General features: G+C 37.8%; 2 protein-coding genes across 2 annotated transcripts; one reads left to right on the plus strand and one right to left on the minus strand.

Annotated features, from left to right (window-relative positions):
* The first annotated feature begins 3,350 nt into the window (after positions 1-3,350).
* On the plus strand, positions 3,351-6,788 carry LOC131425235 (splicing factor 3A subunit 1). The gene is made up of 3 exons (XM_058586956.1): positions 3,351-3,574; positions 3,633-5,779; positions 6,560-6,788. Exons 1-3 carry the CDS (start codon positions 3,460-3,462, stop codon positions 6,659-6,661), a joined length of 2,364 nt encoding a protein of 787 aa, XP_058442939.1. The 5' UTR covers positions 3,351-3,459; the 3' UTR covers positions 6,662-6,788.
* LOC131425236 (xylulose kinase) lies at positions 6,736-10,052 on the minus strand. Its single transcript, XM_058586957.1, has 4 exons — positions 9,735-10,052; positions 8,578-8,699; positions 7,680-8,504; positions 6,736-7,622 (listed from the first exon to the last, which is right to left on the minus strand). Exons 1-4 carry the CDS (start codon positions 9,783-9,785, stop codon positions 6,965-6,967), a joined length of 1,656 nt encoding a protein of 551 aa, XP_058442940.1. The 5' UTR covers positions 9,786-10,052; the 3' UTR covers positions 6,736-6,964.
* Between the last annotated feature and the right edge of the window lie 1,790 nt (positions 10,053-11,842).

Here is an 11,842-nt window from a genome sequence, read left to right on the forward strand (position 1 = left end):
CATTAGTGAATACAGATAAATACAGATTATTTATACAAAGCAATACAGATTCTCTATGAAAGTATCTGGCATCTCTGCTCCCACGTTTACAGCTTCTTATGTCAAAATAATACTTTTACAGATCTCGGCTAAACTTCTCTAATCCCATTCTAATCCAGCGAGATCCCTGCGAAACTTTTTTACTCCCGGTAAAACTTGTTTGAACTCAGACAAAGTTTAGAGTGATTTGCCCCTTGGCAAGCAGTAACATGGCTTCTCAGTAGGTTCAAACGTTGTGGAAAACCCTGCACTCGTATTACTTCTGTAAATCAAATCTATGCGAAGAAGCGTTAAATTGTGTTTAATATGATAAAACCATGAGAAAATAAATCATCCATGGAATTAAAAGATTAGACTTGCCTTAATAATCAATATTCAGAATGTATTTTTGTCACTGTATTTGCATTGCATATTGATATTGCGTATTGGACTTCTGACATCTGAATATCATTATCTGCTAGTGAAAATTGCTGCATTGATGATAATAGTGGGAATGATCATTCATAATCATATGTGATTTTAAAGAATATCACTGTAGATATTTCAGTCCATTTTCAAAATCATAAATAAAATAGATATCTAACCAACCCGAAAGATTATCAAAAGTGTTGTTACAATTATATATGCAAAATAAATTCTTTTGTTTTAATTCTTATATACACCATATAAACTGCAAAGTTTTCACTTTACAAAACTGATTGTCCTTATATGTGATTCAACTCCAGTTTTTTTAAATCTATCTACCATCACTTGCCGCAAAATTTCAACAGCACGGAGAACGGACGTGATAATAGCATTCGGTGAAATCTGCATAAACTGTTTTCATTAGTTTTATTGCAGTAGGAAGTACATTATATGTACATTAGAATACGATTTTAAACGACGTTTAAGCTAATTTGTGATGTTCAACGCACACTTTTTATCAGGGCAATATCTACGAGACAATTAAACTTTTTAACTTCAGCAAAATATAAAATTGCTTCCATCGCATCGCTAATTTTTGCCTTCAATTTTTTTTCGAACACTTGCACTTTTGATTGCTGGCATTTTGACTCGTAGTGAGTCAAAAATTGACTCAATGTAAGCGCTATTTGTGCCTGATGATACCTGCTCTTGAAATGGTAGAGAATGGCACATGGCGGAATAGCAACCAGCAAGAAAAAGCAGGATCTCTTCTCTCTTGCGAGTCGCTCAGGCAGTCACATATCATAAATCAAATAAACATAGATTTCCCAGTGTAATAGTAATGTAGTTGAGCAACACGTGACAGCAAAAGCACCGTCTGGTGAAGAATGGGTGCGTAAATGCTCCTAAAATGGATGCATAAAATTGCCTGCGCATTTAACACAACCACAGTAGCTAATGGAAAAAGTACACCCGTTTCTCATTAGAGACGCTGTTAGTGTCACCGTACAGTGGCAAATCTATGTTTATTTGATTTATGCACATATTAAGCATGGCTTTTCCCGAATAAAAAATATTGTAGAAAAACAATACGATTTGCTATTACAAAACCTTCCACCATTTTGCTTTGACAATTGAAAAATATTTCAATGTATTGTTATACACTATTCAATTAAATGTGAACATGCTTTTTACAATAGAATGTATAGGTTGTTAAGTATCGTAACAATTCAAATCATAAAATTTTCTCATACATGTTTTCTTGGAAAACAATTAAATATACAGTTTGCATATTGTTCGAAACACCACGTGTACAATAAATTCAATTGTAGAATCGAATAAACAATATATTGAATAGTTGGAAACGAAAAAAATCTTGTCAAGATACAATAAAATGTATTTTAACCAATAGATCTAATTGTGAATTAATTGTTTATGCTGTAAAATCAATGGTTTATTTTTTTACGGGTTGCCTCGTCCGGCATTACATGCTTTCAAAGATATAATATTAACAAGATATCCAGCTCTCTCATTTTCCGAACAAATCATTGGCAACATCCTTTTTTGAGAACATGGCGCCCTCAGGCGAGTCTGCATCGAATCTCGTGCATAAAAGTAGGGGAGAGAAATGTCAAATTCGTACGCGCCAAAATAGCAGAACTGCGCACCTATACAATTGACATGACATGTTGAATGTGATGCAGTTCGACGGCGTTGCTGAACTGAAGATTGATTTCGCTCCAAGCTGATAGGGTCTGGTAATACGTAATATTCGGCTAAAAAATTATTAAATTAATCTTGACGTCAACCGAAGTTTGCTGATCGTCTGAATCGTGTTTAATGCAGGCCTTTCCTGATGAAAACAAACCAATCTCATTTTCATTTGTGGCTGTATGTAAGCTTTTTTAGAAAAGCAAAGCAATCATATTATCAAGATATCCAGCTTTCACATTCTCCAAACAAATCATTAGCAACATTCTTTTTTGCGAGCATAGCGCCCTCAGGGGAATCCACATCGAATCTCGCACCTAGAAATAGGGTAAAAATGTCAAATTCGTATGCGCCTAAATAGCATCACTTCGTACCCATACAATTGACATGATATGTTGAATGTGATGCCGTGCGATGGCGTAACTGAACTGAAGAATGATTTCGCTACAAGCTGACAGGGTCTGCAGAAAAATCAATATAGTGCTGCAGACATTGTTTGTTGCAGACTTTTAAAGATCGAATTTATCGCAGACTTACAGACTTTGAAATTACCGCGACGTTGTTTTTACCGCCAAGTTGTATATTGTCGCTGCAGTTGAGGTCTGAAAACGCAAGCAGCGATAATCGTTTCACGCCAATCCATAACGTCGCTATTAGTGCATCACCACACGAATAAAGCGCGGTACTTGTGACAGCATATATTCCACGTCGAACGTAATAATAATGATTTTAAACTGCAACAAGAATGTCATAGCGATACTGAAGCCTGCAGACATTTTTAGGATTTACAGACTTTTTCAACCCTGTCTGAAGATATTTGAAATTTTTACATGGCATCAGCGCTGCCAACTATACCGATTTCTCGGTATTTATACCGATTTTTGGACTCGATACAGGAATACAGATATGCTCTCTCAAAATACCGATATTTCAATTTTCATACAGATAAATACCGATTTGCAGTTTTTGTATTGGATTTCATAGGGGTAAACCATGTCGAGCAACCTTTTTTGTTTTTTTTTTGGTCGCAAAATCAGTTTTCGCACTAAATCTATGTTTGATTTTTCGAGAAAGATATTGTACAGATAGATTTTTCCGCCAAATACAGATTTTTGGAAAAAACAGTTGACAGCACTGCATGGCATCTCTGTCCACCTTTCATTTCAATGTGAATGTGCCAATAGTGGAGTATTTTGTGGTAGCGTGTATTTAAACCGAGTGTCGCCGTTTTTGGTGGAGATTGCATTCGATACTTCCTATAAAAAATATTTTGGTTCGGAAAGTGTTAAGTTTTTTTCGTATACCATGAGCGAAGTAATTGTGCAATGTTCTACAGAGCCCGAAGATGGCGGGGATAAGCCAGCACCGACTTTATCTGGGCCAATTGTGGGTATTATTTACCCACCGCCTGAAGTTCGCAGTAAGTGTATGATATTAAAGAAAAAAAAAAACAAAATATTTAGATATGTTTTCTATAGATATTGTTGATAAAACTGCCAGCTTTGTTGCACGTAATGGACCTGAATTTGAAAGTCGCATTCGGCAAAACGAATTGGGAAATCCTAAGTTCAATTTCTTGAGTCCTGGAGATCCTTATCATGCGTACTATCAGCACAAAGTACGGGAAATTCGTGAAGGGCGAAACGACGTGAGTTCTGCGGTAGTTCCTGCCGGAATTCAACAGCTTAAAACTGCTGCAAGTGCTGCTGCTCAATTAAAACAGCAGGAACTATTAAAATCCGTGCGAGAGGAACAATTTGTTCCAAAGGATCCTCCACAAGAGTTTGAGTTTATAGCGGATCCTCCTTCAATATCAGCACTTGATTTGGACATTGTTAAGTTAACGGCTCAGTTTGTTGCTCGTAACGGGAGACTTTTCCTGACTAATTTAATGAACAGGGAACAAAGAAACTATCAATTTGATTTTTTGCGACCTCAACATTCTTTGTTTCAATATTTTACAAAACTTCTTGAACAGTATACAAAGATTCTAGTTCCTCCTAAGGATCTGATGAATAAACTGAAGATCGAAAGCGCTCCTGGTCGGAGCAGTATGAATGTTGTTCTCGAGCAGGTCAAATATAGGGCCAATTGGAACAAACATCAGGATATGCAAAGACGAAGAGAAGAAGAAAAGGTAGAGCGAGAGCGAGTTGCATACGCGCAGATTGATTGGCACGATTTTGTTGTAGTCGAAGTTGTGGACTATCAACCATATGAGAGTGGTAATTTTCCACCACCAACTACTCCGGATGAGGTGGGAGCTCGAGTGCTAATGGAGGAGCGTTTAACAGAAGACGATCATGATATTGAGATGCAAATAGAGTCCAACGATGAGGAAAGTGATGATGACAGACCAACAAATACAAATGTGAGATTATCTAAGATGGAGAACCGCTTGGGACAAATAACGACGCAACGGAAAGATAATAATCAGGTTCAAGATATGGATGAGTCTACCTCATCAAGCGATGAAGATGAATTGGAGCGTCCAGGTCGGGACAAAGTAATTCCATCTGCACCACAACCTCCACCAATAGCCCCTCCCACACACGATAAGGTTATTGTTAAAAAATATGATCCCAAGCAGTCTCAGAAAATTCAAAAACCTCCGAGTGTTGTTGGTGATGATTTTCTTATATCCCCAATAACAGGAGAGAAAATTCCTGCTTCGAAAGTGGCAGAGCATATGCGTATAGGACTGCTGGATCCACGTTGGGTCGAACAACGGGACAAGCACATTGAAAAAGTGGCGCAGGAGAACGTATATGCCCCAGGCGCTGCTATCGAGGCAAGTTTGAAACAGTTAGCTGAACGACGTACCGATATTTTTGGTGTTGGCGATGAGGAAGCTGCAATTGGTAAGAAACTTGGCGAAGAGGAAACTAAAAAGGACGATAGAGTTACTTGGGATGGACACACATCAAGTGTGGAAGCTGCTACTCGTGCGGCTAGGGCTAATATAACATTGGAAGCTCAAATACATCAAATTCATAAAAGTAAGGGTCTGATAACTGATGAAGAGAAGGAAAAAATTGGTCCTAAACCAATTCCCGGAACTGTGGCTCTTGCGCCACCGAAACCTCCTGCGCCGGTTCCCCAACCACCTCCACATACCACTGCATCGCAATCGCATCAACAACAACCGAAATCAATTCAAGTTCCTCAACATCCACACCACCAACACCAAGTTCAACCGCCACCATCTATGATGATGCCTATGGGTATGGGTATGGGACCGCCACCCATGATGCCCCCGCCATTCTCCGTCGGTTTTGGAGTTCCACCGATGCCTCCGCATGGTGTTCCAACAATGGCTCCGGTTCCGAATATTACCGAATCATCAGCCGGTGGGGGCGTTCCGCTCATCGATATCGATGAACCACTAAATAAAAAACCACGTACTGAAGATCATTTGATAGAGGAAAACGTATTCATGCAACGTCACAAAGGACCGGTAACAATACAGGTGCAGTGTCCAAATCTGTCCGAAAAAAGTGAGTGGAAGTTATGCGGGCAGACCATCTCTATACAACTACAGCTCACTGATTCTGTAAGCACCATGAAAGGAAAACTGCAAGCGGAAACTGGAATGCCTCCAGCGAAACAAAAGATATTTTACGAGGTGAGATTACTGTAATTAGCATAAGCATGAAACTTTTTTTATTTCATGGTATTCAAGCTAATATAGGAAAATGGTATCTATATTCATTCCATACCATATTTTTATGACTCCTTCACATATCTTTGTAATCGGTTTTAGAACCTTTGCGTCAAACATAGAAACATTTTATTCTATTTATGCTTCGTCTTCGAAGCAAGCAAGCAAGCAGTTCAACATAAGCCGCTAAGCAGACGAATAGTTCAAATCGACTAGTAAGTCGAGAATTTGTTTATGTTCGTCAATAAGGACGATACACTTTGATGTATTATGAAACAGCCCCAACTCAAGTAGAGTTTGAGCTCTGCTTAGCGGTTTATGTAGAACTGCTCGGTGGCATAACAGTTCAACATAAACTGTTATGCACTGACAAGTCTAGGGCGAAACGTAAAGAAATGATTATTGAGTTTATTGTAAAAATCTTTATCTAAGCCTTAAAAAATAGGTAAAACTGCGAAGCTGCGAATAATACGGATAAAGTAATTCTATTCCCTGTAATTATTTCTCTTGTCAGTATCAATAATAAATTAATTCCGTTTAGACATATGTGCTATTGAAAGGTTGCTAGTTATTACATTATTAAGTACCTGCGATGCAAAATAATATGTCCGACAAATGTCGTACACGCATTCTATTTTATTACAATATCAATACAATGCAAATTCAAATACAAAGAGAACTACACCAGCAGCATAGACTCAAAGTTAAATGTGATGGTATTAATGTCAATTTTCTTCTTCTCAGGGAATGTTCTTCAAGGATAGCAACACTGTTGCCTACTATAATTTGCTTAGCGGAGCTACAGTTGTATTACAGCTCAAAGAACGTGGTGGACGTAAAAAGTAAATTCTTCTGAGAAACCAAGGCAAGAGAAATGTGTTTCTTTCCATTAATGAATATATTCTATAAACTACATAAACTAACTGCTACGCTGGTGGTAAGTTACACGTTTAATAAATTCTATTTCCTTAAACATCTAACAAGTAATAAAATCAACAAAATTGCTGTATGCAGTTTACTAGTACGGTAAGTAATCACTATGGGAAAATATTAAGAAAGCCCCGTATTTTGACCGAGTTGGAATGTTTGTCGCAAGCGCATAACTTCAAGCAGGAATGTTGTTAAATCAGTCATCTCTATTAAGGAGGCTTAGTCTTGATGATCCAACATATACTGCACCATTTGTTCATGTCGATCTAGCATTTCGTCGTAGATGTTGCTGCTGTCCTGAGCAGGGTCACAAACCCGAGTCACACTGTGTTCGGGAAGCTGTTCGCTGATGTACTCATAGTAAGATTCTAGAGACTTTGGATCGCCGTGTTTTTTTGCTCGGGACATCTCCAAGACAAATTTGGCTCTGTAAGCAGCACCGAGAAGAGCGGCTTCCGTCGTCTGTTGTGTGTAAACTGGAGCGTTGAAGACATCGGAAACAACTTGTAGAATGGATTTGTTGGCGGAAGCTCCACCGGTCGCTAGGATACGGGTTTTTTCACCGAAGCTGAAACCCATTTCGGTAGCGTATGCTTTTCTGGTAAGCATTTGACCTTCAACTAGAGCACGGATTTCAGTTTGTGGAGAGCTGTATTTAAGCACGCCTCGAGCTAGCTCTGAGTTGCTCAAATTAGATGATTTATTCCAACGCAGCGATCCTTTCACTGGTGGAATAATTTCCTTGGATATAAAGTGGAGGGCCATGTTTCCAAAATTGCCTCGAGGTGTAGAATCCAACAGCTCGCTGAAGTTCACCCAGTTGTCGTTTGCTTCGGCTCGTTTGAATATGTCTCTCACAAGGGAACCGTTTCGAAAGCTGTTCAAAGACAACATGTCATTAAAATGAATTTAATTTTTACACCATTTCAAATACCATAATAGTCCCATATAACCGTTGTCCGTTGGGTGTACTAAAACGTGTCCTTCCTGGAGATTTGGAGGTTCACTCAGTTTCATCATAATTGTATCACTCGTTCCTAGTGACAAAGCTAACCAATCTTCTCCGATAGCCATTCCAGCTAAGGCGGACAGATTATCCCCAGTGAAAGCCACCACCTTACAATCAGCATTGAAATTGTACCTTTGAACGAAAAATTGACCTATTGTTCCTATAACCGATGAAGTGGGAACTGGAGTTCCTAGTTTGACGAGTAAATTAGGAGCACACGCTAATAAGCATTCATCTGACCAATTTCGCTTCCTAATATCAAGCAAATTCATTCCAGATCCATCGGAATAATCGATTGGAGCAATATCTCCTAAAAATATCGATGCGAGAAAACTGCTTACCAACGAAATTCTTTCCGTATTTCGGTAGCAATCAGGGCGTTGTTCGTACACTTTTCGAATTTGCGGACCAGTGAATCGTTCGTAACATTTGGAACCGGTGATTTCCACCATTTTTTCTCGTCCTCCTACATGTTTCTCCATTTCTTCGCATTGCTTTCCGGTAGTTCCGTCCATCCAGATAGGTGTACGATGTAGCGTAAAAGCTGAATCATCAATTTGCGTATGCAAGAATTTATCAGCATCTAAATTTTTCAACGTATTTATGCCACTTCGGGACCAATACAGTGATCCATGCTGCTGAGCAGAACCACTGACAGCCATAACCGTACTCAAATCTCCGCCTTGGACTACCAGTCGATCTAGCACCATATCTAAAGCTTTTACCCACATCACTGGTTGAACGTAGAATCTAAGGAAAAATAAGGAAAAATAAAGTTTCGTTTTAGAAATAATCATTGTTCAGTTTAAACTGTGATCCTCACTCATTTTTATCAACCCCAATATTTACTCCACCACTGGTTCGAAATTCGGGAAGATCCGAATCAAATTTTACCTCTGCATGGGCTACATTCTCGAGTTTTGTGTTGAGCAGTACAGCTTTTAGCTGAAATCGACAGGCAAAAGAGTTCATTGTTAGTTGTATGATGTAATGAAATTTGTTCAACTGACTATGAGGGTTTTCGAACATAATTAAATACTGTTCTATACATAATTGTCATCATTTTCCTAAATATCTAGAAAAAATCTGTTTTGATCCACTCAGATGCCTACTACTAAGTGATTATTCAAAAAACTTTTCATTGAATCTAGAATAAAAACAAGAATAAAGTCAGTTCCGTTTTCGATGGTTTTGACCACTATTTCCTGTACTTACAGAACCAGAAACTAGAAATTGGTCCAGAATCAGAAGTTGTATCAAGATTAAATTTAAGCGTTCTATGGGAAAGTAAGACCTTTTATATGAATCTGAGTTTGTAAAAACGGTTCTGCCATTTTCGAGAAAATCATGTGAATATTTTTTGCTAACCAATTCGAATAGACTTTTTTGACTCAGAAATCAGAAATGGAAATGAATTGTGATTCTTCTCTAATACTTGTATATCTTTGTATCTACGAACCGCACACCTAGTAGTTTGTATGCATGATAATACATTGCGTTATAGAATACTAGGTATTTTTAAGACATTCGTTACATTCATTCAGTTCCACACTATGCAGATGCAAAAAAGAGAAAGAATATCTTCACTAACTAGACCTACGGTCATAATGAGATTTTTCAAATTTTACTTAAGGCAATTGGCAACCCACAACCCACCTCATCACATTTTTTCATATCCGGCAAATTAGTTTGTTTTCTGTTGGTGCGTCAATTTAAAAATAAACCCTCTGAAAGGTATACTTTTCCACTTTAAGATTCCATTTTTTTTATTGGGAGGAAATTTGTTCCATTGCCGAACGAGATAAGAATGAACCCCTCATAGTTTATAAACAAATCAAATTACTTAACAGCTCATGTTATGATGGTGATAAGGCAAAAGTTAAATTAAAGTCAAACCGGCGAATTGACCACGTCAACTGTCACTGAGGATCGAGTTTATGCTGTTGGCAAAGATTTTTTTCCTAGACCGATATGTCATACCTTTTGGGTGCTGAGATCTAATCCAAGATACGTTTCGTTTTCAAACTGCATGATGTCACTATCAGCTGATACTAGGAAGTACTCAAATTACAGATTGTCCACAGGTTCGATGTGATTGCTTACAATTGATAGCCCGGTATGAGAATGATCAGCTCATTTAAAGTATCTAATATTGATCACTGATAAGTTTATCCTGATAAGTGAATTAAATCTTAATTTAACTTGAATAACGGAGTCAACAACAATCAGGTTTCTAAGCAGGACCGTAACTAATAAAGTAAGAATTGGTTCTTAACAGACTGAGCTATGAACACAAACTGACGTTTTGTTTCCTTCTGCGCTGACTTCCATAACCGTTTGGATAATAGTGTGTGTGATGTTGTTTAACCTGTTAGCTTCTGATGTAAAATTATTTTTCGTATGAGTTGAATTGGTGTTGAGCAGGGATGTAAAATTATTTTTCGTATGAGTTGAATTGGTGTTGAGCAGGGATGCCAGGTCTGCAAATTTCAAAATGTATTTTTCTAAAAAAATAAGTCTGCACGCCATACAACGAGCGAGAATTTAGAAAAGGTTATTTGATCTATTGACTCAATTCAGATAATTCCACCATCCGCGGTCAAGTCTCAGGCTACAGACAGAGTGGAGGCCGGAAACTTAGCCGAGCTTGGCGTTGATCAAAGTGTCAAATGTACTTACTGCAAATCATATCGAATCCATTTTTCATTGATTTTTTTCGTGAAACATATTTTTATATAATCTCATCGTCAGCTTAGAGCGATAAGAATGGGATCTACTAGAAGATTGATAGTATCTGTAATCTTACTCTGGACAGCACCAGCCTAGAGGCCGTGGCAAAAAAACTTAACCAAGAATAGACCCAGTGGGTTCCTGCTTTCATGTCGTAAAAGGCGACAATTCCAGGAAGTACGTTTTCCTTCACTCATCAGATTTTTTCAACGTTTTATAACTGGTTGCTCCATTTTACTTAATGATCTTTTCTTTCAACAAAAAGTTTTTTTTTCAAAAACGTTTTCTCATAAATTACGACAAAATGATTTGTTTTGGGGTCAAAGATGCACTGCATCCTAGAAAGAGCGACAAATATCATATCATACTGTTTGTATCGGCAGTTTGATTGATTTAGCTTTGGTCGTCACAAGCCCCGACCTTATACCTACCCGGTGTCAAATGGTGACTGGTGACAACTGTTTTTAGCAGAATGAGGAGGTGCGGAATATTAGCAAGCGGTGGGGCCGAGTGCAACTGTTGATAAGGAACTGACATCTTACTACAGATGTCTCGATTATCAACCCACTCTTGCTAATATTCTTAACGTGGGGAGTGTGCAACACGTGAACTTATATAAAAAAAATATAAATTTTATATTATTAATAGTAACTATCCTATTGCCCTAAGCTTAGGATGATGAACTACAGGGCGTGTACCCTGCTTGGCGGATGAGGGTGGGAGTCAATTTACACTACGTATTGACCAAATCAGACCATATCGAGATCGATCGTTCGCTTAAAACTGTAAAATAAATTTATTATATCATCTGCATTGATCACGGAGTTCATATGACTAATGCTGCTTGAAATTGACAATAGGCCATTAGGTGGTTTCAGGCATTTCTGATGCAAATGGCACATTGTCGCAAAGCTGATTTACCGGTAGCGACACCTTCCAATGAAAAATGGAACCAAGAAAAGGAGGATTCTTTCGGAAATTTTCATATCGGCAGTAGTGATTTGCAACATTTTTATCGTTTATTCAATAGTAAAAATAGATATCAGCAATAAAAATACACTGGGAGTAGAAGAAAATCATTTTTTTAAACAGATACCAGTGTAATGTTGATTTCTCGAGTACTAGAATGTATAGCGATCGTGTACTATTTATTTTGGATACTTTATTTGTTATTTCCAGGCATTTGAAAAATGGTATCAAACCAAGTTTAATGCTCTATTCTGAATAAACGGTAGATTTCGCACAATGAACTAAGATCAACATTACCACCTCAGAGTAAAAACTTTTTCTTCAACTTTTACTATGATTTTTCAAATGAATTTGCCCGTTTTCAAAAGAAATCGTTGAAAAGGTGGAGT

Source organism: Malaya genurostris, chromosome 1, assembly GCF_030247185.1.
Source record: "Malaya genurostris strain Urasoe2022 chromosome 1, Malgen_1.1, whole genome shotgun sequence".
NCBI classification, from domain to species: Eukaryota; Metazoa; Arthropoda; class Insecta; order Diptera; family Culicidae; genus Malaya; species Malaya genurostris.

Coding starts and splice junctions, on each gene's coding strand:
- LOC131425235 (XM_058586956.1), top strand. CDS start 3,460: ATGAGCGAAGTAATTGTGCAATGTTCTACAGAGCCCGAAGATGGCGGG. Junction 3,575..3,632: donor CCCACCGCCTGAAGTTCGCA/GTAAGTGTATGA, acceptor TGTTTTCTATAG/ATATTGTTGATAAAACTGCC. Junction 5,780..6,559: donor AACAAAAGATATTTTACGAG/GTGAGATTACTG, acceptor TCTTCTTCTCAG/GGAATGTTCTTCAAGGATAG.
- LOC131425236 (XM_058586957.1), bottom strand. CDS start 9,785: ATGCAGTTTGAAAACGAAACGTATCTTGGATTAGATCTCAGCACCCAA. Junction 8,505..8,577: donor ATTGGGGTTGATAAAAATGA/GTGAGGATCACA, acceptor ATTTTTCCTTAG/ATTCTACGTTCAACCAGTGA. Junction 7,623..7,679: donor GGTTATATGGGACTATTATG/GTATTTGAAATG, acceptor GTCTTTGAACAG/CTTTCGAAACGGTTCCCTTG.